The sequence below is a fragment of the Sebastes umbrosus genome, chromosome 15 (genome assembly GCF_015220745.1).
Source record: "Sebastes umbrosus isolate fSebUmb1 chromosome 15, fSebUmb1.pri, whole genome shotgun sequence".
Lineage (NCBI taxonomy): Eukaryota > Metazoa > Chordata > Actinopteri > Perciformes > Sebastidae > Sebastes > Sebastes umbrosus.
In genome coordinates, this window is record NC_051283.1 from 18,879,599 (window position 1) to 18,907,496 (window position 27,898).

General features: G+C 40.3%; 1 protein-coding gene across 2 annotated transcripts; it reads right to left on the reverse strand.

Annotated features, from left to right (window-relative positions):
* Positions 1–2,018: 2,018 nt before the first annotated feature.
* On the reverse strand, positions 2,019–26,234 carry zbtb10 (zinc finger and BTB domain containing 10). 2 transcript variants are annotated; one of them, XM_037794133.1, is made up of 5 exons: positions 25,250–26,234; positions 16,868–17,891; positions 10,645–10,710; positions 6,723–6,898; positions 2,019–5,169 (listed from the first exon to the last, which is right to left on the reverse strand). In XM_037794133.1, exons 1-5 carry the CDS (start codon positions 25,964–25,966, stop codon positions 4,879–4,881), a joined length of 2,274 nt encoding a protein of 757 aa, XP_037650061.1. In that variant the 5' UTR covers positions 25,967–26,234; the 3' UTR covers positions 2,019–4,878. The 2 variants fall into 2 exon arrangements, with proteins under 2 accessions (XP_037650061.1, XP_037650062.1); XM_037794134.1 differs by lacking the exon at positions 10,645–10,710.
* Positions 26,235–27,898: the final 1,664 nt, after the last annotated feature.

Here is a 27,898-nt window from a genome sequence, read left to right on the forward strand (position 1 = left end):
ACCTGTCGACAGGTGCAGAAGTCTCATTGAGAGTTACAGAAATCACTTGATTGCAGTGATTGCCTCAAAAGGTTGTGCAACAAAATATTAAGTTAATGTTACCATCATTTTTGTCTAGGCCAGTTTCATTAGTTTGTTTTTTTAAATGATTCTGCTGAACCACAATTCAAAAACAATATCTGATTTTCATTAGTTAATTTTCAGTGAATTTTTATTTATTATTACTTTTGTCAGTTTCAAGTTATTTCAGTGACCATTGTGGGTTTTTCTCTCTTTAACGGAACGTTACCAACAACTTTGCCTACGTCTGTATATGTACCTGCATGTATGAGACGACTGAAATAAAGTTTAAAAGTTTAAAGTTTAGACACTCACTTTAAAGAGCCTCCACTACGTCATCGTTGTAGCGTTAGCTTTCCAACAACGGCTCCCTTTCACAAGCTTTGTAATCCAACACGGAGCCTAGAGGGCAATATGTATCCCATAATGCATTGGTTCGAGTGCCTGTGTTGTTGTTGTTTTTTTAATAAACTTAACCAATACAAAGGAAATACATATAAAGGAAATTAAGGGATAACAATAAAAATAGATAAGAACAAACAAATATATATATATATATATATATATATATATATATATATATATATACAACTATATACATAGTTGTTATTCCGTATATGGCTTCTTTTTATTTTATTATTTTTATTTATTTATAAGAATGTACAAACAATCAGTCATACCATTTCAATTGACAAAGAAAAGAAAAAAAGCTACATCAGACGGAAATTATTATTATTATGATTATTATTATGATTATGATATTAATATAATCATAATAATAATCATAATAATAATAATAATAGTAATAATAATAGTAATAATAATAATAATAATAATAATAGTAGAACATATACAAAAAATGGCATTCTTGACACAGAAATGGGCAGGAAGTGACATTAGGGCCTAATGGCCCTGAATAAGTAATTAGGGCCTTGTATGGATGCAGGACCAGTTTACCCACTAGAAGAGTAGGGTGTGTGATGTGGCCCTAAATGTAATTTAAAGAGAAGTGCTGCCACCTGGTGTCAACCCAGACAAAAAGCCAAATTATGTTTTAGTCCTGAGTGTTAACAGCAGATGGCAGCAGCTTGGCCTTTAGAGAGAGGATGAGTTCATGTTCTTATAAAAAACATTCACCCATCCGTTCGATGAGTGCAGAAATGAAGAGATCACATTCCTGGGCAGGACTAATCTAGAGGGAAATCAGATTTAATATGATTAAGGGATGAAAATGAGAAACATCAGAGACTATTTCTACCTCCAAAGGTTTATTTGTGGATACATGTAAATGGGACTGCGTCAGTAAATCTCTGAAAATATCATCTCATCACCAGGAATGAGTTCCACTGACTGTGTGCTGTGTGTCACCCTGCTGTTATCCTTTAACCACAGTGTCACTGTGCAAACTGTCGGTTTCCAGTATAGGCAGTTAGTGGTCAGTTTCATTTGCTTATCTGAAAAATTGTTGACTATGACTTGCCCCAAACTGCATGTGATTATCATAAAGTGGGCATGTCTGTAAAGGGGAGACTTTTCATTCACATATCTTGAGGTCAGAGGTCAAGAGACCCTTTTGAAAATGGCCATGACACGCCAACATTTTGCCTAAGTTTGGAGCGTTATTTACCTTCCTTCACGACAAGCTAGTATGACCTGGTTGGATTCCTTAGGTTTTCTAGTTTCATGTGATACCAGTATCTTCACTCTAGCTTTAAAACTGAGCCCGCTACAACCTAAAAATCACAAGTTGCGTTAAAGAAATTAGTAGCATTAAAGGGAATTTGCGTTAATGCGTTAACTTTGACAGCCCTACTTTATATACTGTATATATAAAAAAAGATAAACATAATCAGAGACCGGTTCATATTCTGAGCTGCTCCGGGTAAATGGATATGGAAGAGAAATAGATATGTTCAGACCATAAAGATCTCTCTACAGGAAAACAAGTGGACAAAAACTTTAAAGCAATATCAAAGTTTTATTCTTAAAATGTAGTATAGAGAGGAACAGTAGTACAATTCAGACAGAAAAAAGGAGAATGTAGTTCCATCTTTGAAAACCTTCGATAAAAACGTAAAAAGAGTAACCTGAATTTGCTTTGTGTTCGGAGGGCACTGAGGCGCGGCCCGAGTTTTGCATCACTGTTAAAGTTCGAGAGAAATTGAAAAATACAACCTTTTGCAACAGCGTAAAAAAATACAGCTGGGGAAAAAAAACCTCTGCTTTTACATCTGTAGTGTTTTTGCTTCGTTTTTTCGTGTTGGTTTTTTTTTTTTTGTCCATATAACAAATACAGCATAAATTCTAAAAATGATACATCATAGTTTTTGAGTTTCATTCATTACAGTAAAATCAGTAGGATGGTAAATAGTATCAAAAGAACAAACAAGACAACAGGATGGTGTAATGAGCAAGCACACAGCGTGAACAGAGAGCGACAGAGGAAGGTTAAAGTTCACGGAAATAAACCGCCACGCCAGGAGGTTTGGAGCTGACCGTCCATGTGTTCCATTAAGTAAATCCACTAGTTAAATAATATATTCTTCATATATATATTTATATATTTATCTCATATAATCTCCACATATATATATATATAGATATATATATATATATAACCCCTCCCACAGTGATTTGAAGGTAAAAGTGACACGAAGAGGATGAATATCTCTATGACTTAAAATATATCTTCTTCCACTGAGATTAAAGGGAGGTTACACGTCTTCTGTATCATCAGCACTTCAGTACATACTGTATATTCCACTGCATATGAACAGATACTGCTGTTCCAAGGTTTTAACCCGCAAACAATCCGTGTTTCTTTAGAAAATATGTGCTTAATGAAAGAACAAAGGAGAAAGGAAACATCTGTGGAAAAGGACAAAATTAAACAAAATATGTATCTAGGGTAAAGTGAATGATTTCTGTAGCATAAAAACATTTAAAAATCTCAACAATTACAGACACGAGCAAGGATTTTTCTACACTAAGCAAGTTTTCACCTGGCTTTTCTCATACATTATAGTTCAACAATAATTAAAACAACAATTTTGGTTGGACAAATAGAAATTAACAGTCTTGATTGCATTTTGGAGTCAATATATATATAATATTAAATAACAAAAACAAAAATGTCTAATAATAATAAAAAAAAGTTGCGCATTGGAAGAAAGACACAACAGTTATATATAGTTCCATTCAGACCCGCTTTTGGGGGAAGCGAAGAAAAACATAAAAAGAAAATTATTTTCATGAACGCAATAGTAAGTGCATGTCTATGAGGCGCCATAGAGCTTCACTTTTTGTGGAACAAAGTGTTTTTCTACCTGGCAGACCTAAAAGAAATAAAAACAAACTTACATCAAATTAAACCGATGACATGTTGTTTAGCTTTTACACATGAAAAATGGAGTTCTCTCAGACTTAAACATCACACATCATGATTTTCTGCACACTTCTTCCTCCTCGCAACCAACGTTCAAGTGATTCAAAATATATATATATATACTGTATTTACTTTATAACTCAGTACCAAATATAAACAAACGTATACAGGTATTGATGTCCACTTAGGTCCGCAAAACGTCAATTACAAGTACTGCCGGTAGTTCTACAAAATGGTATGTGTGTGTTCGTGTGTGCATTCAATAAAATAAAAGCTTAAAAACAAATGGCAAAGCATACCTGATAGTCGCCGTAGCACAACAGTGTTCTATAGTTTAAGCTGATTACATATGTATAACTGAGTCAGTTTAAGCTTTATGATTATAAACATCATATATAGCCTGTAGGTCCAGTATTCTGCGACAAGCATTACAGCACCAAACGTTTCGTCATTTGGCAAAATTCAAGCTTTAAGTGAAAGTCAAATGCTTTTGTTTATTAATAATAATAAAGTGTTACTGTGACGCCGTGATTTGTATAAAGCTAGCAATAACATTTCCCCTTGTACTTTTCTTTTTATTCATCTTTTTTCCCGCTTAACAAAAAAAAAACTCACGTTGTCTTTTTTTTTATTTGTTTTTTTTTAAGCGTATTCAGTAGTTTTTGCTTCCTGCTAAATCTTGGTGTGCGGTCTGTTTGGCACAATATCACAGCCCTCTTAAATTAATCATAAATATGGCTGCGATACATTAGAGTCACAAAACAGATTTTTTGGTTCCAAGATTTGCACAGGGAAAGAAAGAAAAAAAATTTGAAAAGAATAATATAATAAGATTTAGCGCATCTAAACAAGATCTACAGAGCAAGTTAGAAATCTTCCTGTGGACAATAATGCTCTTCTTCTGTGTACTTCTACAAGCACCAAGCAATATACTTTCAGATTGTGCAGAAAGCGACAGCATTACTGTGCCTCTGCTTGCAGACAAAAACAGAAATAAAAAAAATTATTGATAAGACCATAATAACCTCTCTTCATAAATTAAATAATTAACATTTCGCTTTTTCTTTTAGATGATTGGCCTACCCCAGCTCAAAAACTACATCATCACCCTGCCCAACTCTCCCCCGAAAAACAGGAAATAAAAATACATCACCAAAAACCTGATTTATCATATTATTCGTCGATAGAATCTTTCTCTTGTGGGCTCTGGGCCCAGAGTTGGACACATTTTAACAATAATAAAATCTGTACATCTTGGAGTTCCCACTCTACGAAAGCTTTTTTTTTAAATCCATATCTTTGTCGTATACTTGCACAATTAAGTAACCTCAAGGTTTGATAGCACTTTGGAGTTGATTGTTTACCAGCTAGTTTTTGAATACATATATTAAACATCAACCTTTTTTTTTTGTTTCTCAAGCTTGTTTAAATTCTTAGTCCTCTTCCGGGGCAGCACCAGCGTTGCCCTCACCCCAATTTGATTGGTCGTTGTCGGTAGGCTCCTCCCCATCCAGGTCCTCCCCTTCTTCGCCTTCGAAGTCTTCGTCGCGAGGAAACTCCATGCCCTCCATGGCCTCCAGGCCCTCCTGAGTGGCCTGGTGCGAGTCTGCGCAGTCCGCGCACACGCCGTAGCGCCGCGAGCCGTGACGGATGCCAACGCTGGCTGCAAGCATGAAGATCTTCTTGCATACCATGCACTTGTACTTTTTGTCCTTCTTGTGCACCTGTGAGAGAGACGGGGAAAGAGGAGGAGAGTGTTGAGGAGATGAGGTGAGTGAGGTCAGTTGCCATTTGAAGTTTGCATTCACTGGTCGCTTTAACCCTTTGAACTCTGCAATAGAAATGGTTCCCCAGTGCCTACATTGGTATTTTTGCTTATTGTGATGTCATTTCTTGGAGTATCTTCAAATGCTTCACATCCCTAAAATCTGTACAACCACAGCTAAAAGGTTATATAAGTCAATAAACAAAAAAACAAAAATTAAAAGAAATCGGACATGTTTTTTCATCAAATGTTACGAAATAAGCAAACAAAAATATTGATCCAAAAGATTTCTGAATGTAGAAACATGAACAAAATATTTATTAAAACTTCTTAAGTTATTTGAACTATGCACATTTTTTATTTTTTGCAATAGAGTGCAAAGGCGTTTTGATAGTTTTGTTGCGTTCCGCATGTAACATAACTTAATGACGTCATCATTATAAGGCAGAAGCCTCAGCTTTCTGCTGCAAAAAGAATGAATGCTCTAGCTATTATGTTTTTTATTTTACATCGATTTAAACAGGATCTTGCAAACAACAATTTCCCGCAGCCATTACGGGGCAATACTACCACTACCACCACTACCACCACTACTACTACTACTACTACTACTACTACTACTACTACTACTACTATTATAATACCACATTCTGTACCACACGCAATGTAACAACGTCATCACGATCATACAACGTGACAAGACGAAAGACCGAGGCCTTAGCTTTTCGCTGCAAAAATAATGAATATTCTAGCTATTATGGTATTTATTTTAGATTGACATAGGATCATGAAAACAATGATCTGCCCCAGGAGGTCCGTAGCGGTGCAACATGGTGGAGTCTGTGGAGAGGGGACCTGCTCCCTATGTAGATACAAACAGCTCATTCTAAGGTAACAAAAGGCTAGCTGTTTCCCTGTTTCCAGTCTTCATGTTGAGCTAAGCTAATTGGCTGCTAGTGGTAGCTTCATATTTAGCACGCAGACATGAGAGTGGTATCGATCTTCTCATCTAACTCAACAAGAAAGCGAATAAGTGCCATTCCTGTAAACACTAAAGATATTCCCCAAATATTGAATATGGAGTAAGAAATCAGAGGTAGTAGAGTTACAAGTTTAGTAACCCCCCCCCCCCTCCATTAAACTCTAACAGTCTGACTGATAACACTATTATTTAACAGGACAATGCCTGCCTGTCCTTTCAAGTTGTGCTGCCAGTACAAATATATAGCCTCCTGATTTCTAATCCATTTGTTTTGTACCACTCTGTGAGAGACTCTGAGATACTCCCTACATTAGAAAACAGATATCATAGCCATAAATTCCTGCTTTTAAAAATATCTTGTTGCACTCATTCCCTCGAGCAAAAAGCTCCCAGACACAAACAGTGAGCCGGAGTGCAAAGGCGTGAGGGTGGCCAAAAACGCTGTAGCGTTTGGCACAAGATGGTGGATGGATGCACATCACATGGTGGTGTAAAAGAGAGGAGAGGATCCTGTGCATATGTGGACTCACCAGGGAATGTCTCTTTACGTGCTCGCGGCGGGTGAACAGCTTGCCACAGATGTCGCAGCTGAAGGAGCGCACGCCCGAGTGGATGATCAGGTGCCTCTTGAGCGTGCGCCGGTGCTTGGCGATGTAGTTACAGTGGGGGCACTTGAGCTTATTGAGGGCTAGGTGTGAGGACTCGCCTGGGTAGAGACGGAGAGAAACACAAGACATGCAGATGCAGTGATTTAGTAACATTTAGTGTACAATTACATCTTAAAAAAAAAACACAACCATGGTTTGAGTGAAGTTTTGATTTGAGTGGACTGGAAGAACAAACTGGAGATGGAAGAAGACAACGATCATAAAAGCTACATTTGCATCTATAGATCCTCTGATGAAAGAAGGGTGTGTCAGGAACCAATATCCTGTTTATCAAATCACTGAGTTAGGATGCGGTGGCCATTAGAGAGAATAAGACACCACAAACTGATGCATCACAAAAAGCCCCTCTAGTCAAAGTTTGTTAAACTGCAGAGATAGAACCATGGCAGCCATGTAAACTTCACAATCCAGCTCTAGCACTGTTGCTAAGTAACGGTCTGCAAAGAGGCCTCACCATGGCGATGTCAGAAATGATACAGATTCATATTAGCAGTGAATGTAAAGCAGAAACATGCATCTGTGTCGTTATACAGATCACAGAATAATGCAGTTTGGTGTACGATGTGAAAGAAATTAGGGGTGTAACGATTCATCTACTACATCGATGTAATGATTTATATTTCTACGATCCAACTACATCGATACAGTAGGTACTCTGCAAGTTGTCCTTCAAGGGGGACGAATATCGATCTACAATTCATCTAAAACTTGCAAGGTGAATAACCTATTATATCGATACTAAGATTTTGCACCTTGTATTTAAGCACGACAAACGTTATATGGATGTATTTTTTTAGCACTTTTAATAGTAAAGTAAACGTTACTCCGGTTAACTCTCCCATTGTATGACGTCATCGACGTGCACCAGCAACGCCAATCTCAGATAGATGACAACAAAACGAAGCGTGGCTGATGGCGGGGAAGAGCCAGACGAGTGAGAGATTTTCAAGCCGTGTTTGAGGTCCAGCGTGTGGAAACATTTTGGCTTTTGCAAAAAGGGAGATGTCCTTGATAATAATGGCAACACAACCAATCTTTCCACACACCTACTGAGACTCCAATATTATTGCTCTACCGTTTATATTGAAAATGATTGAATATAAGTTGATTTATTTTATTTATTGTTAAATATTGCACTGCCTTGTATCTTGAGAACTGAAGCAGCGGGTCCTGAAGTTGCACTTTTTATTATTTTCAAATAAGAGGTGTATGTATTTGCCATTAAAGCTTCAGTAGGCAACAAGTTTTTGGTTACATGTCAAAGGCAACTACGGTATGGTCAAGGTTAGGGAAAGATTGTGTTTATGGCAAAAAAACAACAAAACTGTGGCTAAGCTAAGGCAAAATAGTTAAACCTGCAGTAGGCAATATATTTTTGGCATCATTGGGCAAAAAGAAATCTTCATTGGCGATGTAACAGTTGTGATTGCAACTTTTCATAAAGAGGTACAACTAATAATTTAATGACTCTGCCTCATTATATTAAGAAACGGTCTACTTTACATAAACCATAGTGCTAATTACCCAATACTGTAAGTCTACAGCAATTTTCTGCAAAACTGCTCAAGCGCACACGATTAAGTTCCATAATATGATTAGCAACTCCTAACATCAAATACAATTAGAAAAGCTAAAAAATCCCAACGCCTTTATGTATCATCCATCAACATTAGCTAGTATACTACTTAACGACTAGAGCATATGGTATGACATGATTTTTTTATTTCAGTGTCTAAAAGAAAGAAATCAAGATGTCCTCACACCAGCATGGACCTCATTAACCCTCTCAGGATGTTTATGCTAACAAGCTACTGAGGACAGCTGGGTTTACAAATAAATAAGCAACGTATTGATTTTGAAAAGACTCCAAACAGAGTGGCTCGTCTTCAGGGTTGAGAGAAGTGGGGGAACAGGGCCGGGCCTTTTGTTTGAGCACACAACAGAGGCGTTGTCAGGGCAGGTTGCTAGGGGGAGGAGGGAGGAGGAAGGGTTGATGAGAAGCAGGTCACCTGTGTATTTCCCGTGACTGTGTGTATGTGTGTTGTACACCTTATGGATGTGCAACAAGCTGTTAATTTAGGCTATGAAATTTAATTTTCACTATCTGTCATTATAAATACAGAGCAGGCAAAAAATGGTCTTGAGAGGGCCTGAATTCAAACTAAAGCTTTATTTAAAAAACAAACAAGAAGAGCACCTAATTTTTAGTTTAAAGGTCTCATTTATGTCTCATTTTATGTAGATGAATATTTTTTTTAAATAATGCATCCACAGAGCCTTTAGAAAGGTGCTGAATAAAGTATGGCTTTTCCTGAAAAAAATTATGATTGTGAATTAATCATTTAAAAGATTTTGGCAGGTCCAAAATGAATGTTTTGTTCATCTCTGTGGAAGATATCAGACGTTAGGTTCCCACTTCTAACAAGGCTTGTGAGCCAACAGTAAAACGACGTTGGTATCACGTGGTATCTCTGCGTCGTGAGTTAGTGTGGAAAAATCAGATTAATGGCTGAGATTGACGGTATGTGCCTGGCAACCACTTGTTGTTGTAATGCAATGGAACAGGGGAATGCGACATCTAGTGGCTGGATGTTATCAATAGCACCTTTAATTCAACTACAGATTTATAGTTTTAGATACAACCTTGCCAGCCAATCTGACTAGAGCCCGGTTCCCTAGTTCCCCCTCGTGCTTTTTTAGCTGATATCTCAACCCACAACTCACAACTCACAACTGACAGGCAGCGACGCCTATCAGTCAAACTGCAACCTAACACCAATTCAATTTCACAAAAGTCAAAATCTTTTTGTTATTCTTGTTTTCTGGGGTGTTCACAAAGCTGTTTGACCACCATCAACAAGTAGTTTTACATTTTTTAAGCTGTGAGCAGCACCTCCGTTGCCTTTGTGCAGTGCATTGTGGGAAAGTAGTTCCCATCAACAGCACACTTAAAATGAGATGGTTTTTTTTTCAAGTTGTCACATTTAGGTATACTTCATTTCGACACTTGTGAACACACTGCATACTTGCATACATACTTAGAATTAGTGCGAATTATGGAATTATGACACACAGCCTTGTGTACTGTAGACAAGGCAGGGCTGGACGATAATGTCCAAAATGAGAATCATGATTATTTTGATGAATATTGAGATCATGATTATTTATCACGATTATTCACTGATTTCAGAGATAAAAAATGTATTGCACTTTCACATGTAAATAAACAAAGCACTGCTTTCACTGCCATGTTGTGCTACATTCCTGCTAATGTACACATTTTTGCATCAAAATACAACTTAAAATAAGGTTCTTCTTCAACTGAATTCAGTGCATTTTCATTTTGCCCATTTGCTCTCTGTTGTATTACTCTTCTACCCTGGACTGCAGGCGCAACATTCAGCAAAGTTTTTCTCAGGCTGCAGCTGCAGCTACCCAAAAGGGAAGCCAACACATCTGGATCGCCCCCTAGTGGCTGGCTGTTAGTTTAACAAGCGCTGGATTTGACATGCAGTGGAGATTTCTATGAGCTGAGCACGCATTTTAAATGTCAATATCGCAGTAGATCATAATTTTGTATAACCGGGTCAAGCAGATAAGCTACGCATTTGAACGCTGGTTGAACCCTTTAATAGAAATGTGTTTGCTCTCTTATTCAAGGAGACATACTGACTGGACTGCCCACACTCATTTGAGAAGATGCATTTTAGTTAAAGATTTCACTGAAGCAGCCTGCTTTTTTTTTGTTTTGTTTAGCGGTAGTCTAGAGAGAGCGGCGTCTTACCATTCTCCCAGGACTCCCCTTGCTGTAAGTCCTGGATGATGCTATACTGGATCTGATTGGCCAGCTCTGGGAAAGGGGGGGAGGAGGGGGACAAGAGAAGTGAGAGGGAGAGAGAGAGATGAGAGGTGGTGAGAGCCTGGGTGGGGGTGCACACACACACACACACACACACACACCTCACAACGCCTTGTGTACACAACTAGCCACCCCCCACATGAAACAATGGAAGTTTCAGTTAACAACATAGGCAAACACACACACACAGGTCCCTACTATATGTAAAACAGTGTGCTCCCCAGGCCAGGGGAACAAACTGACGGTGTAACCAGGAGGGAGGGGGTTAATTAGAGTTGAGCCCTCACGACGGCTCAGCTTACACTCGGCCTTTGTAAGCACTTGTGTGTGAGCACCTGTGTGTGTCCGGTTCCTCCAGCATCAGCGCTTAGAGCCCATTAAAGACCCACACCCTGTGTGTGTGTGTGTGTGTGTGTGTGTGTGTGTGTGCGTGCGTGCGTGCGTGTGTGTGTGTGTGTGTGTGTCCATTCTCCCTGGGTCAATATTTGGAATAGTGAGGACAGCCCCAGTGCATTAGAGTGGATTAGGGAGGGAAGGGACTGCCCCTGGCGGCTTTGCACCTCGCAGGGATTGGGGAAGTTATTGTGCGTGGGCGTGTGTTCGTGTGCACGCTTCAACAGACACTAGTGTGTATGCAAATGCATTTCACCTGCTGTGTGTGTGTGTGTGTCTGTGTGCAGCATGCACCCTTTAAACAATCCAACAGCGTTGTTTGGAGAAGACCCAAGAATTTATTGGCCATGAGTGCTGGCTGTGGGCTCAGCGTGGTAAGAGCAGACAGCGATGGCAAAGTACTTATATCGCTGAAACCAGCCTTCACTTTCAACTGTTATTTTCCACACAACACTAGCATTCCTGTCACTCTGTAAACTGTCTACCTTCAGTTGTTTCAGACATTTTTTCCAGCAAAAAATGCAATATATTTGACGGTTCCAGCCTCTTAGATGTGAAGATTTTTTGCTTTTCTCAGTCTTGTAAAATTTTAAACTGAATATGTTTGGGTTTTGGACAAAAAAAAAGACATACACTTCGGACTCTAGGGAATTGTGACAAGCTGTTTTCTGGCATTTTAAAGACTACATCAATCGAAAAATAACCAGTAGATGAATCAACAAGACAACAATTCTTCAACAAATGAAATGTTTAGGGCTGCAACTAACAACCTCTTTAAAAAAAAGAGGAAAAATATTTTAAAAAAGACACGTTTTGAAAGGGAAGACATACAAAACAGCAGAAAGAATACCACCATTTGGGCTACTAGGTTTCTATCCTTGGAGCATGACCGCACAAATCAAACTAAAGCAAAATGAAACCCAAACGAGTGACATCACTGTGGGAAACTGGGACAGCTAATACTGGTGGATGACTGCTCATGGGCTCGAACAGAAATATGCAAACCAGCGATGACTGATCGTGCAAGAAGGCTGTCTAGTTTTTAAAGCGAGCTTTTCACAACCAGAAGAGTTTTTGGTGCCGATCAAAAAGATAAACACTTCCTCGTCTCGTCTGCATGACTGTGTGTTATAGAATAATCTAATAACCCACATGGCTAATAATGATCGTACACATTCTCATTTTTGCTTTGTAAAGCAATATTCCAGTAAAGCGTAACTAACATTTAAGACATCATGTGACGCACACATCCAGAGCGAGTCACAACAAATGAGCACTGTATGCAACACAAGACTGGCTGTGGGAACAAACTGAAAGCTTCGGGTCCATAAATGGTACTTGACCATCTTTTTCATGTCCGTTCCAGAAGATGTGGAGTGAAAAATGGCATTAATATAGCTGAGTGCTCTGACGCTACACATACAGTACAGTAGACTCCATGACACAGCAGCTTTCTACCCAGAAGTAAACAAATGCAGAATATTACATGCACACCACTGGATCCCACTTCTTCCTACAAAGTGAAGAATGTCCTAAAACCTGAAGGCAGGGCTAAAAAGCTTTTACGGTGTGGAGAAAAATATGACACATTACCGTAGAAAAATGTATAATAATAATAAATTAAAAAAAATGAAGCAGCTTTCACATAACCAACTGACACTTTACCTAGATAACAAGAAAAAAACTACATCAACTAAAACGCTTCGCTAAAGTCTAGATTTAAAAACTGAAATGGACTCAGCATTGCATTATGAGGCAGGAAGCGACCAAATTTTGTCCTAAAAAATATAATTTACATGTGGCTCTCCTTTCTGTTTGTCCTCTCTGTTTGTCTCAACTTGTCTTAATAGATGAACAGAGTAAAAATTGTTAAAGAAATCCTTTACTGTCACAAAACCTCTGAACTAAAACAAAAAAAAAACAGCAACACTTCACAAAGCATTTGGAAAAATTCCTCTAACAGGGAACCAAAAAAATAAAATTTGGAAAACACTTTTTGCTAAAAAAAAATGCTTAATATGGGTTGTGTCCAAAATGTCATACTAACATGCTATTAAGTACACTAAAACAGTATGAGAGTTTTTTTTAGTATGTCTGTACCCTTAGTATGAAACCAATAGTACGCAAATTGTATACTATTTCCGGTGAAATATTAAAAGTATGCAAACACTGGACACTACACACAACATTCATAACAGATGTTGACGGACAGCTCTGTAACATCAACAACGCTTCAATTTAAGCGTAAGTATAAGATTTCACTTTGATAGGCGTAATATATATTTAAAATTAGTTCAGAATCTGGTCGTTGCTCGTTTCGTTTACAACAATCAAGGAGGCTCTCAGGAAATGACGATGTAAATTACAGCTCAGTGTGTCCGAAAAGATACATACTACTGTTTATTCACACAAAAGTACGTTGAGCGATGGTAAACATATCGGGTATGTAGTGCTTAGTATGCCATTTCGGACGATGTCACACTATGAGGTCACTGATAAACAACCCACAGTAATGAATGCAACTTCACAATTATGCCAATTGTTCATTTCTAGTGGCTAAAAAAAAAAGTGCCTCTCATCCCAACATCAAACAGCATCAGGATAATGTGTTGCACATTTCTGCCTCAAATTCTCTGGACATCACCTCTCACACATGTTAAACAATAGAGACGGACACATCGTTACCATTTTAAGCCCTTACAGAGACTAAATATTCACAGATCTATATTTAAACTAAGAGTCTACTGTATGAATGAATGGACTGTTGAACACAAAACTATCATTTAAGGGTAAATAGTTCCCTTGAAACCTTTTACTGTGACTAACAGCCTACTTGAAGTCCTAACCGTATCTTTATTTGGAAATGTAGTATACATTAAGTAGAGACGTGGAGCTAAACAACACAGATGCATGAAGAGGAGGAAGGTTGGAGAGTTAGCACACATGCAGACAAACTCCGTCTTTAACTGAGCGTCTCTCTAAGCCATTACAACACCGTGGATCACTTTGTGCACACATTAAAAAGAGCCATAGGAGGAGTTGGAGGCACTAAGAGCATTCAAGTGCATTTAGGGAGGCCTAGGGGGAGAAATGTTTCCCCTGCTTTCTTCATTTCCCTGCATTAGGGAGGGCTTCTCTCTCGCTCACGCACACAAAATGTAGCTCTCTCTCTCTCTCGTTCTACACACATCCCCTCCATCCCCCCGTCCATACCACTCCACTTAATATCTGATATCATTATGGTTACATGGAGTGCCATGCTTAATGGGGCCAACAGAAGGAGAAGGCTGGAGCTGAGGGAAGAGATTACTATGAGCGCTACACTGGATGTGGATAGGATAGATGGAGCGATGGATAGATTAAAGAGGACCTATTATGCTTATTTTCAGGTGCATACGTGTATTTTGGGTTTCTACTAGAACATGTTTACATGCTTTAATATAAAAAAAAAAACCGCTTTATTTTTCTCATACCACCTGTGCTGCTGCAACTCTTTTCACCCTCTGTCTGAAACGCTCTGTTTGAGCTCCTGCTACTTTTTACACTTAAAAAATATATTTAAATTTAACTTAGCTGCATTGTTATCAAAATCAAAACAAACATGCAAATTAATTAAGTTCTACTAGTTTTGTATTCAACATAAGACCTTATTAACTAAATGAAATCTACTGAAACAAATGTATATGTGACACAAAAAGGTAATTTATTATTTTGGCCGGTAAAAAAAATATGCTTGGCCCATGGATTTTTTCATCTATCCGTCCCCTTGGCTGGTGAGTCAAAGGGTTAATTTTGTACACTGGCCACAGCTCCGCTCTAATTAGCTTTGTTTGAGGGCGTGTCAAACTAGCCGCAAGGCAGGTATTACGCAAATGTGTTACTTGGTGACATCACCACGTTACAGAAGAAAAGCCAGCAATTCAAGCAAGGTGTTTCAGGCAGTTAAGGAGCAGTGTTTCTGGGGGGAAGTGTATCTCCCTCTGGTGTAGACTTTGAGCTTTGTAGCTTGCTTTCTTTTACATGCACAAAAAACTATATAACACGCTAAAGGAAAGGGGAAAAGCATAAAAGCACAATAGGTCCTCTTTAAGGGACAGAGAGTGCAAGGTATCAAATGGTAAAGAAAAAGGGAGAAGGTGAAAATGTGCAAAAGTTCTATCAAGCAAGATTTAAAAAATGATTTAGTGAAAGTTCATATGGAGTCAATGTTTTTGCCAACCACATCACATAGCACGTTTCGGGATCGGTAATTCACTTTCCACTTCACTCACTTTAAATATTGACATTTCATTATTTTCTTCAATAGAACATTATCGCATACCATTCTGAACCATTAAATTGCTTCAAAATAATTGAATTGGACTTAACCTTATAAAATGTCTCATCTTTTCTTTAGAACAAGTCTCAGCAGCGATGTGGCAACGCACCTCTGTGTTGAGACAAAGCACTCCAGGTGGGCGTAAACTTTCATTAACCCCCTGCTCTGGAGTGATTAGTGGAGATCGTGGCTGTGTGAGTGACTCACTTCTTGGCTGTGCACAGCAGGTAAAACGCTTGATAAGCAAATATCCTGTTAGGTGCAACAGCAGGACATTGATCGAAAGCTGAAAATCCATTCATTTTGGGATGTGATCAATAATTTGATCTTGAAAACTAGTGATCATGCCAGTGTTTCCCACTGCGGGTGATCACACAGCTTAGCTTATTAGCACTGAATCTGTGATCGTGGGTGTGACACAATTAGATACGTCACTATATGGTGACAGATCATTCATATAAATGAGGCAATGCTGCCCCCAAGCAACAAAAAGGTGTGATCTGCCAGTGCTAAAATAATGCAAACATTTTTGCAGGCTGGAAAACAGCAAAACAAGATTCAAATCCTGAATCCATGGGATTGATCAGGGTTATTCTTTTCAGCCCCACTGACCCCCTGGTGGATAAATTATTATAAATGCACAATGTGGGGACAAGCGTTGTTTAAACCTACAGAATTTCATTTAAAATTGTAAATAAATACACAGTTTTACCAAAGATATCAAATATTGATGCACTGGTGCAGCCATAAAAACATGGTGTCTGAGTTTGTGTGAGCATAATTTAACTTCAAGTAAGTGTTGGAACAAGAAGAAACTGAATGTCACAGTAATCTTAGTGTTTAGAGGTTAAACTGATGGCGATGGGGGAGAGGGTGGGGCACAGAGGCGTTGGGTTAGCTAATGAGGCTACCTGACATAACTGGTTATTGCATCTCCAAATAGTAGTAGCTTTAGGCCAAGTTTGCTGACAAAAGCAATGCACACAGTTACATAGAGGAGTGCATGGGGCCTTTACATGGATGTATATTGATAAATTCTTTTGGCAGAAGTGTTATACCACTGCATTTTATTTCAAAACATTTCTGTGATTCCTTTAGGATCTTCTTGCCAAGGAAGAATTTTGGCAGGATTGGATCATAAAAAGTTACTAGAACCACCTCTTTTAATCTTCATTCTTCCTTGACCCTGGCCATGTGGTTGTGCTTTGTGTTAGTAGCCTCTATTGAATAAAGCTCATTTAACTGAATGCGCCACAGAAATTCCGCATGCACCTCTCTAACTTAAGAAGGGAGCCTCTTTCTTTTACTTACAGTGAGTATACAGTGTGACTAATAGGAATAACAAATTCATGATTAACGGTGAAAGCAATTCATATATTATAGGGTAGAGGACTGGGGGTGGTGAGGTGTGTTTAGAGGTACATATGTGCGTCATACCAGCATTTTCGGAGAGGGAGGAGAAGTCCTCTCTGGGGTAGGAGGCCGATGGCTGGATGAACATCCCCTCGTCAAATCCCTCTTCAGGCTCTGGTGGAAAGTTGTACACAAAACGCCGCGTGGTGGTCTGTTTTTTCCTCCGTCCGCTTCCTGCAGCAGCATCCGGTGCTTCTCGCTTTATTGCTGCGGGTGCCCCTGCAGCGCCACCTGTGGTTGGCTCGTTCCAGACGAACACCTGGCCACTCGCCGACCGCGTTTCATTGGTCTCTGCTGAATCAGACGAGTTGTCGTTGTGGTGGACCCAGTTGCCAGAGGCTCCGGGGGTCACCAGGGCACAGCCCTCACCCCCGGCCACTGTCACCTCTATATCGCTGGTCTCCTCCTTCACCCTGCCACCTTCGTCTTCTTCTTCCATCGCATCCTTTCCTTGATTGTTGCTGGCCTTGATCGACAGCTTCGACAGGATGCTTGTGGCCCAGAAGTTGCTTGGTTTCCGGTCCAGCCCTCGACCCTCTTTGGACAACGTCTGCCTCTTGTTGTAGTCCACCACCACTGAATCAGGGGCCTCGTGCTTGATGCTGATATTCAGGGCATCCTTTATAAAAGCCCTACATGTATGTACAACCTCTGTCATCTGGAGGTAACTAGCAACAGACATCACCTCAATGGCATTTTGGCTTGTGAGCAGCAGATTCCCAGAGTAGAGAAAGTCGAGGATAACGGAGAAGCCCTGCACAGCAGCAACATCTAGGTGTGTGACCGTGGCCTGGTCCTGGGCCTCACCCTTGGTCAGACAGTAGAGGGTTTTGAAGTAGCGGCTGCCTGCAACCAGGATGTTCTTGTGTGCGCGGAACACCTGGCCCGAGACGACGATGTTGACGTCACAGAGGATGCCACTTTTGCGTTGCTTGTCCAGCTCCTGGAGAAGCTGGTAACAGTAGGAGTTCTCATTGGGCCTGTTGCGGTAATCTTCCTCTGAGCAGTTAGTGGAGGGGCTGCCATTGTCTGAGGGTCTCATCGTCTCCTTTTATGTAAAAGAGAAGAAGAAAGAGAAAAAATATTGAAGATTTGTTCTCACAAGTAATTTGCAAAAGCATGCAAAAATGCGCTTATACGCAAATATATGTTCCCTTCCTGTAACTCTGTAAATACACGCACAGACATACACCCCCGGGGCTCCCAGTGTGACAGAGACGCACCTAACCTAGGGGTGAAACAGGTTTGACAGGCTTCTGTTATGGAGGAGGTGGGAAAGACGCATGAAAGGTGTGTTACTTTTAAGGTGGGGTAGTGTTACCTAGCCCCATGAATATATTCCCTTTCTCAATTAAACTGAAACTCCACAAGTCCTAAACACAAAAATATGATGCTGTAGGCCCAATGATGATTAATAAACCCAGAAATCGGTCCCATATATTGTACAATTACATATTATTAGACTGCAATGTTCAGTGCTTTTCACAAGACATTGTAATTAAATGATCTGCTGTAGACTTTCCAAAAAGGTGACTCACCTATTTTTATTTTAATTAATGATTTCGTACATTTTCCAGAATGCAATTCGACAACCTCAGAGAATATAATTTTTTTTAGGCTTATTACGTAGTAATAGTAGGGCAAACATTTTCCGTCAATCAAATGTTTAAAACGGTGACACAGCTTACTCATAAAGACATCTTGTGGCTGTGCTTCAATCAGAGTAGAAATTAGCATCACTGCTTGTTTGATCGACTATTACTTGTATGACTACTGAAAAACAAAACAGTGAGCCTAGAAGGAAATATTTGCTCAATTGGGGTGCTATGAAAACCTTACACTTACTGTTTAAGTTTTAGGGAGATGGAATATTTTATCCTATTCATTTCCATTTATGATGTACTGCAAAAACCTCAACATGATGCCACTTTGCACTGGCATTTGTTCAGACATCCAGGGCAAAAGAAAAAAATACATACCCAAGCAAAAATAGAAGCATGGGACATCACCTATGGCTATTTTCATACATTTCTAAGATGATCACTGTTCATCAGGATTCCCTTCTAACTCAGTTGAAAAATCACCTTTTGAGAATTTCATTACCTTTAAAGCAACAGTGAAGCATTCGTTTTATTAAGTTTCCCGGGAGCATAATTTAAGACTCCATTCGTAGTAACACTAGAGAATGTCTTGGTTTTGTAAAAGCTCTAGACAAAAGCATGATTATTTTTTCATGGTGAATGAATACACTTTTCAATTTCGCCTTGGTTATCACCTCCAAAGTTAGCCTGGAACGTTATGAGATTCAAGATTTTACACACATTTAGCTTCTGTACAATACAATTCTCTCCCTCTCTTTAATTTTGGAAGCTAGATGTAAAACGAGCCATAATTAGACCCGGAGGAGGGCCGCCAAGTGTCCAAACAGGACTCAACGTGGCTGTAGGATGGGAGGGGAACTGGCAGAAGCACAGAACTACCCTGTAAAAGTCCCGCTCCCCCTCCCCTGCTCCCCCTTAACAGGGCAAAGGGCCAGCCTGGTACGGAGCAGAGAAGAGGGGAGTATTTACACGTGTATATGCATACGCTTACAAAATACACAGCTCAATAAAAAAAAATGCACATACATGTGTAGAACTCTACATTATAGTTTTGCACTTACATGTAGCAGCATACATCTACGGCTCATTTTAGAATTGCACAGCAGATGTCCTAATCCAGAATAATTCACATTGCTCGAGCCCTGCATTTTTGCCCCCGCCTACCACCATCTCTGCTGTGCACACACATGCATGTGCACTCACACACACGACCACACAGAAACCAAGCTGCCTACACATACACACACAGCTGGGGTTTCAGCTCGAGTAATTCAGATTAAATCCATTTCTCTGAGGTCCCCACCCAGCCCCCACCCCCCACCCCTACTCCCTCCACACTGCAGTGCTTGTCCAGGGCAGCTTGGGCACACAGGATAGTATAGGGGGGCTTATCATCCTCTGCCACAGCTGGAGGGGAGAGATGAAGAGAGATGGGATGGAATGAAATCAGAGGCAGAATAAGTGACAGATAGAGAGGGGGGGAAAGTGGACGTACTTTGCGGGCTGGAAGAAATAAAAAGGACAGAAAATAATAAAAGATAAGAGAGCAGAATTGTTCTGATGGAGAAAAGTTGATAGAATTAGTGTGAAAAGAAAATGAGAAATGGTTGGGGCATAAGAGAAAAAAGCCTGATAACGCACGCACAAAGAAAAGCGAGCGAGAGCATGAGGCAGAGATTGAGAGAGCGAGACCTTGAGCCTCGAGAAAAAGGGCGGAGGAGAAAATGTGGAGCAGAGGGGGACGGAGAGCCAGGCGCGATAGAGAGAAGGAGTTGGGTCACCCCATTTTAGCCTTCACAATAGCCCGTGTTCTCCCCGAGGCTCATTGTCCACTCACTGTAGGCCTTTGTGAAAGGTTTCGGCACTCACTCTCTTATTACACAGCAGCTCCCACTCGCAAGCATAGAAAAGGAGCCGGAGTGCGTGTGGGTGAGGAGGCGAAGAGGATGAGGAGGGAGGAGAAAAATTATTCCATGATATACACATCAAAGCCTCTGGAGGGGCATGGTCATCATGTCGAGTACTGTGGTGGAATATATTGGTGTGGTGAAGGGCAGGAGTGCTATCACAAGAGGTGTTGGATATGCTTCCGAGTTAGACTGCATTTAGATCTGACTGCTTTGTTTTTGTCCATTGCTCTCCTCTTTTGATAGGTTTAGACTAGGGCTGTCAATTGATCAGTTTAAAATGTACCTTAAAGAGAGATTTGTCAAGGATTTAATACTCTTATCAACATGGGAGTGGGCAAATATGCTGCTTTATGCAAATGCATGTATATATTTATTATTGGAAATCAATTAACAACACAAAACAATGACAAGCATTGTCCAGAAACCCTCACAGGTACTGCATTTAGCATAGAAAATATGTTAAAATCATAAAAATGGCAAACTCAAGCCCAACAGGCAACAACAGTTGTCAGTGTGTCAGTGTGCTGACTTGACTATGACTTGCCCCAAACTGCATGTGATTATAATAAAGTGGGCATGTCTGTAAAGGGGAGACTCGTGGGTACCCAGAGAACCCATTTTCATTCACATATCTTGAGGTCAGAGGTCAAGGGACCCCTTTGAAAATGGTCATGCCGTTTTTTCCACGCCAAGCTAATATGACATGGTTGGTACCAGTGGATTCCTTAGGTTTTCAAGTTTCATATGATCGAGTATATTCACTCTAGCTGTAAAACAACCTCAGAAAGATCGATTGCATTAATGCGTTAAAGAAATTAGCGTTAAAACGATTTTGCGTTAACTTTGACAGCCCTAGTTTAGATCAAACAAGCTATCAAATTGCTGGGCTAAACGGAATAATAATGAATTATATTTAGCATCCTGCAACAAAAATACCTTCAAAACACTTTTACAGTCACAAGACGGTGAGGTTTGAACAGAAAAAATAGTATATTTGTTAGAAATGCCGTAAATAAACAAACGCTCTCATACCCCTGGGAATTTGTAGGCCCATTTTATCATTTCGACGAACTGGCCACCCCACCCCCGAACCTCATGACTCCCCACAGCTTTTATCCATTACACATAGCAAGGCAATGGGCCAGAGAGGTAAGACTTTGCCTGACAGTTCTAATATGAGTTGTGTGTGGACTTATTAGAGTCAGGTTAGGACAGCCTGGTACTGGACAAGTTGCACCATACTGGCCTCATCGGCAGCAGTATCATCCTTTCTCCAGATGTGCCACGTGTGAGCTTAGAGAACCAGCAGACCAACCCTGCACAGCAGATGCTGGAGGCAAAACCAGTCTGAGCCAAGAGAGAATGTGGGGACAATATCAGCCTCCCCCAGTTGTGACGTGGCTAGGTTTTTATTTGAGCCAGAGATGGTAGGGGTGGAAGAATGAGCGTGCAGGAGAATCCAAGAGGGCGTTGGGTAAGACAAATCCTTTGATCTGGGTCTAACATGGATGCTTTAAAATCTACAGTGAATGGCCAACAAGAACTGATTTACAGGTGGATTAAACGAAACCAAGATGGTCATAAATTCAAGCATGTTGACGCACCGGCATCAGCTAGACACACCTCTAACAGATCATGTGATACAGCACTGTCCCCATGCAACATAATGACCCACTGGAGCCAGTTCTTGTTTACCTTTTACGCACACTTTGCCTCCATCCCCTCACTCGTCTACCCCCACCCACCGTCAATCCAGTCCCATGACCAGCCCTGCCCTGAGGCGATCTCCACCGGTCCTTCCCTAACTCCCTACATCTACTGTATCCCCCCTCCCTCACCCGACCCGTCTGTCCCCAGATGCTAGAACAATACTGCAGTGTGCGTTTGGCCCAAGGTGTGGGAGGGCTGCGCTGAGTGTCTCCCGGCCTCCTAACAATGCTCTGACAGAAGAGGCAGAGATGGAGGGGGGGGGAGAAAACGAGGGGAGGGTAGAGTCACTGACGGATTCAACAAGAAGAATTCTCCCTCTGGCTGCACCCCACCCTATTCCCCTGACCTGTGGCCCCCAATAAACATCCCATCTATCTGGCAGACATCAGACCGCAATGGGTGGGTCCCCTTTCCCATTCGGGGAGACTCGCTCTTAACAATGAGCCGGTTGTCTTAACTGAAATGAGGGGGTGAAATGACTTGGATAGGTCCCGCATATCTGAATTGTATCTGAAAAGTGTAGCGTTATCTTATCTAACACCCCATTTAGATCAACACAGCGATGCAGGTAAAACATCTGTTTGGTCGTCAAACTACTGTAGATGAGGCAACGTGGATCGTCTGCTGTGGCTTCATGAGCCTCATTCTGACCTGGGTTGAATGTTTGAATATTGGCAAACAGGTGTCTGTATTACGAATTTAAATCAAATTAGTTATTTACATTCAAGCAAAGAATGAAAAAGGGAGAGACGAGAAAGGATAGAAGCAGATGAGAGAGAAAGAGGGAGTTTATGGAGAGGCTGGATCTAGAGAGAACTGAAAATGAAACTAACTTTATGTGGTATTTACGCAATGTACCTATATGTGTATATGGAACAATAATTGCAGAATAGTCCTGTACATGGTGATGACAAGGGACTACTGTGTGACAACCAATGTGACACATAATCTTTCACCAATTTGTGAACAAAGGAAAAACAGTTACTTGAGAATAAAATTGACTTATATATATATATCCCAGATATGTGATCTCATATTTGATCCAAGGGAAACAATGGTCTACTTTCCTCATCTTAACCTTTTGCCAGTGAGCATAGGGAACAATCTGAGCACAAGACAGCGTCTAGAGAATTAAAGGACAACGGCCCCCTTCTCCAAGGAGACCCACATTTACCACAGCTGCCCTGGTGTGCTAGGGCTAATCGAGTTAGCTTTAACGAATGCAGCAGAGGCCTGACTAACGCAAGGAATGGGTGAATAGAACAAGACGTGGCCTCATAACACCATAATTCCCCTTTAATGTATTGCTTCACAACGCCACCTTGCCTAACATCCACTGCTGCTCATTATTTCAACAGTACTGTATATACGAAGGGTTTAAAGGCAGTCACAAGAGAAAAATCTAATCTGAGAAACATCGAAACCGCAGAAAATAATTCAATAAAAATCAGAATTTAATCATTTCCAATAATGCAGCACTGGGACTTTGTCGTCCCAGCTCTATTCTACATGAGGAAATGGCCTGGATAACCTCTCGGTACAGTGTCTGGGGTCCTTGTTGCTAAGGAAAAGCCACACCAAGCCCCTAATCCACCCTCACTGCTCTCCTTACCAATTAGACATGTGTACAAGTTAGTGGATCACTTCTGATTAGTGATTGCGTGTGCGAAAGGAAGGAACTAAATGTAGTAGTGCAATCCTCTTCCCTCACAAATTAGAGTCAAATGGCACCCCGCTCTTAATTCCCCTGACAGTCCAGACCATTGTCAGGATAGGAGGTCGGGTGTGGAAATGTACAAGGAACAGAATTAACAGTACGTTTTTCATTCAAAAGAAAGATTGATGGGAGAAATGCCCTTTGACACTAGATTGTTCGGGTAAATATGCACTCCCTGTTTTTATGAGGTCTCTGAAGGAGTACTGTAGAAATGTTGCCTGCACTGCAATAAAAATAATGAACCAATAAAAAAAGACCTCATGCACGTCAATAAAGACATAGTTCACCAAAATGACTTGGTTGTTTTGGATTATATGCATTCAATATACTGGTACGGTCAACGACTTTATACATACCTCAAGCTTAGGCTAACCACAAAGTCTTTATATGCCAATTAAATAAAGAGGGGCAATTTTCCAATATAGTTTCAATCTTGTGCATACAAGACAGGGGCCTTAATCATAACATATCCCCCAAAGGTATAACACTAGCGCCCTTTAATTCAGAAATATGTGGATGATGGGGGTCAGGTGGTGCCATGTCATTCTATTTCACTCATTCATGCCTATTCACATGGGCCAGGCAAGCTGTCAGGCTCCAGGCAACATGATTTACTCTCCTGCTCTTGTCCAGCCCTGCAAGTGACACCATCTATGGATTTTGGGGGGTCATTCTAGCACAATGCCTCTAATTTAGCTCCCCAAAGGGCGGAGGAGGAGGAGGAGGAAGAAATGCGCCAGAGGTCACCCGGGACTGCGAGCCAGCAGAACTGCATGATGAGAGGCCAAAGAGGGAGGGAGGTAGGAGGGGGTTGGGTAGGGGTGCGGTTCCCCAAAGGCTGCTAGGGTCGAGCCCTTGCCATTGTGACCTCTGGAGCAAGCTAGCAATCAAGACAGCTGCTGATTGCAACAAAAGGGTACAGTGTGCATCCAAATAAAAGTATTCTAAGACACCAAACATTGTCAATTATTTGTTGTTAAACGTTAATTTGTGACATGCAATGAATCATTTCTGTTTCTAAGGGAAACAGCCCAGGGTGTGATAGTAGCTAGCAGGTGTCACACACTGGAGCAGGTTTGTGCCTGTAACTTGGACTAATGAGTGGGCAGACACTAACTGAATCGTGTCACTCACACATAAAAAAAAGTGGTTCAGTGTGTTTTTGCCATTCAATACTAGTTAGTAGCCTCGCTAAGGGGCTTTCCACTAACCGCCTCTTGCCCCCATCTACCACCAGCTACAAGCGGCTAGCTGGGCTAGGCTAGCTGTTAGCTCCAGGTTAGCAGCTAGCTAATCAGCCAGGAGAAGGGATTGTGGAAGCTTAGGTAACAAGCCTATTCTCGCCTTTTAGAAGTTGTAGAAACTTGTAGTTATTAGTGACAAACAAACACAGATAATGACATGTGTAAATGGTAAAACGTGTGACAGGTATTGGGACTACGTTGGGACTTTGAGAGCTAAGTGTTACCTGTTTGGTGGGGTCATTCCTGCCGTGCTCAGAAGACAGGTGATGTCTCAGCAGCAAGGCCCGCTTGTAGTTTCGACTGCCTTTGACAAGCTCGTCGCTGCTGCTGCTGTTTTTATTTTTTTTAGTGGCAATGTTGTGACACCAAGAGCAGGACATGAGTCCCGTCTCCTGGCTGAATTTGAGCCATGGAAACTCTTGCAACCACGAAGCGTGGAATAACGAGGAGTGTTTCTGGAGCAACGTCTGCGGTCTCATCTCTACACCAGATCCGGATCTCCGGGAGCCAGTCTCGGGAGTAACCGCCGACGACTCCTGGTCGTTGGGAACGTTGGAACCGTTGCCCTCCTCTGTCAAGCTGTTATCCCCTTCCTCCGCTTCCACCGAGCCCACACGGTCGTCGTTGTCGCCGTCAACCAAGCTGCCTTCTTCCGGGTCCTCTTCTTCTTCCTCCGCCTCTGGTTCCTCGGTGCTGTCGCCGCTGACAGACCCGGCGCCCTCCACTCTCTTCTCTGATCCTCCTGATCCTTTCGCCCCCAGATCGCTGCTGCTGTCCTCCTCTTGATCCGGCCTGTTCCCGTTAAAATGTCGGTCTTGACAGGCCGGGGCCTCCCAGCTGTTACGGTTCCCCCCACCACCGATACCGCTGGAACCCGTTAACCCGGCTAATCCACCGCCTCCTCGGAAAGCCAGCGACCTGCGGTTTCTCTCACCGGACATTTTTTGTCAGTTAAAAATATATTTGAATCTTCACTTTCTCAACAGTTATCCTCCGACAAGAATATGTGTAATGTATTTCCCTGATAAGAGATGAACCCCCGTCGTCGTTTCTGTTTCTTTCAGCTTTTTTGAGTGTGGCCCTTCCTCCCGGTGAGAGTATGTAGGTTATGCGGAAATAAATAAAGGTTTTAAAGGCATAATGAATTTGAGGGTTCTCGCTGCGTCCGCTCCGCGCAGGCCCCGCAGAGGTCGAATGGCAACGGCTTTCCTCCCCACAATGCACCTCGACCAGAGACAGGGGGGTTGGTTGGAGAGAGAGAAGGAGGGGGCATTTAAAGGAAGATGAGGGGATCTGTTGATCAGCAAGGGGGACTTTGTGTTTCTGAAGGCTACACCCATTTTTCATGCATGCTTTACTTTTTTTTTATGGCTTTGCTTGTCTTCTCAGCACGTAAATAAATAGTGTGCCCCCACCTTAGCCCCTTTGCTAAACGGGGTTACCATAATATATTCCTATAATATTTCTATAGGAATTCTGCAAGAACTTGTAGTGTGTCTGTAGTTATTTTATTTACAAAAGATAAATACATAAAGTATAATATAGAATATAAATATCTGTAGCTTATATGTGTAAATCATGTGTTGTGATATTCCATTACTTTAATATTAACACTCCATTACAGTTATACAACATTTTTCTTAATATATGTCACCATAATATCATAGTTCCTATAATATTTCTATAGGAATTCTGCAAGAACTTGTAGTGTGTCTGTAGTTGCCTTTTTATTTTTATTTACAAAAGATGAATACATAAAGTATAATATATTTTATTTTATTTTATTTATTTAAAAAGGACCATGTACAGTTTAAAAAATAAATTTCACCATTTGATGCACCGTACCAGATTATAGCTTTAAGATAATTCACATCTGTAGTCCCTTAATATAAATATCTGTAAAGTAGCTTGTAAATCATGTGTGTAAATTCATTGTGATATTTTATTAAAATTAAAAATTGTTCTATAGGAATTCTGCAAGAACTTGTAGTGTGTCTGTAGTTATTTTATTTACAAAAGATAAATACATAAAGTATAATATATTTTATTTTATTTTATTTATTTAAAAGAGACCATGTACAGTTTAAAAAATAAATTTCACCATTTGATGCACCGTACCAGATTATAGCTTTAAGCTAATTCACATCTGTAGTCCCTTAATATAAATATCTGTAAAGTAGCTTGTAAATCATGTGTGTAAATTCATTGTGATATTTTATTAAAATCAAAAAATGTTCTATAGGAATTCTGCAAGAACTTGTAATGTGTCTGTAGTTGCCTTTTTATTTTTATTTACAAAAGATAAATACATAAAGTATAATATATTTTATGTTATTTATTTAAAAGGGACCATGTAGTTTAAAAAATAAATTTCACCATTTGATGCACCGTACCAGATTATAGCTTTAAACTAATTCACATCTGTAGTCCCTTAATATAAATATCTGTAAAGTAGCTTGTAAATCATGTGTGTAAATTCATTGTGATATTTTATTAAAATTAAAAATTGTTCTATAGGAATTCTGCAAGAACTTGTAGTGTGTCTGTAGTTATTTTATTTACAAAAGATAAATACATAAAGTATAATATAGAATATAAATATCTGTAGCTTATATGTGTAAATCATGTTGTGATATTTTATTAAAAATCTAAAATTGTTCCATTACTTTAATATTAACACTCCATTACAGTTATACAACATTTTTCTTAATATACGTCACCATAATATCATAGTTCCTATAATATTTCTATAGGAATTCTGCAAGAACTTGTAGTGTGTCTGTAGTTGCCTTTTTATTTTATTTTATTTATTTATTTATTTTTAACCTTTATTTAACCAGGTAGTACTCATTGAGATTAAGAATCTATTTTGC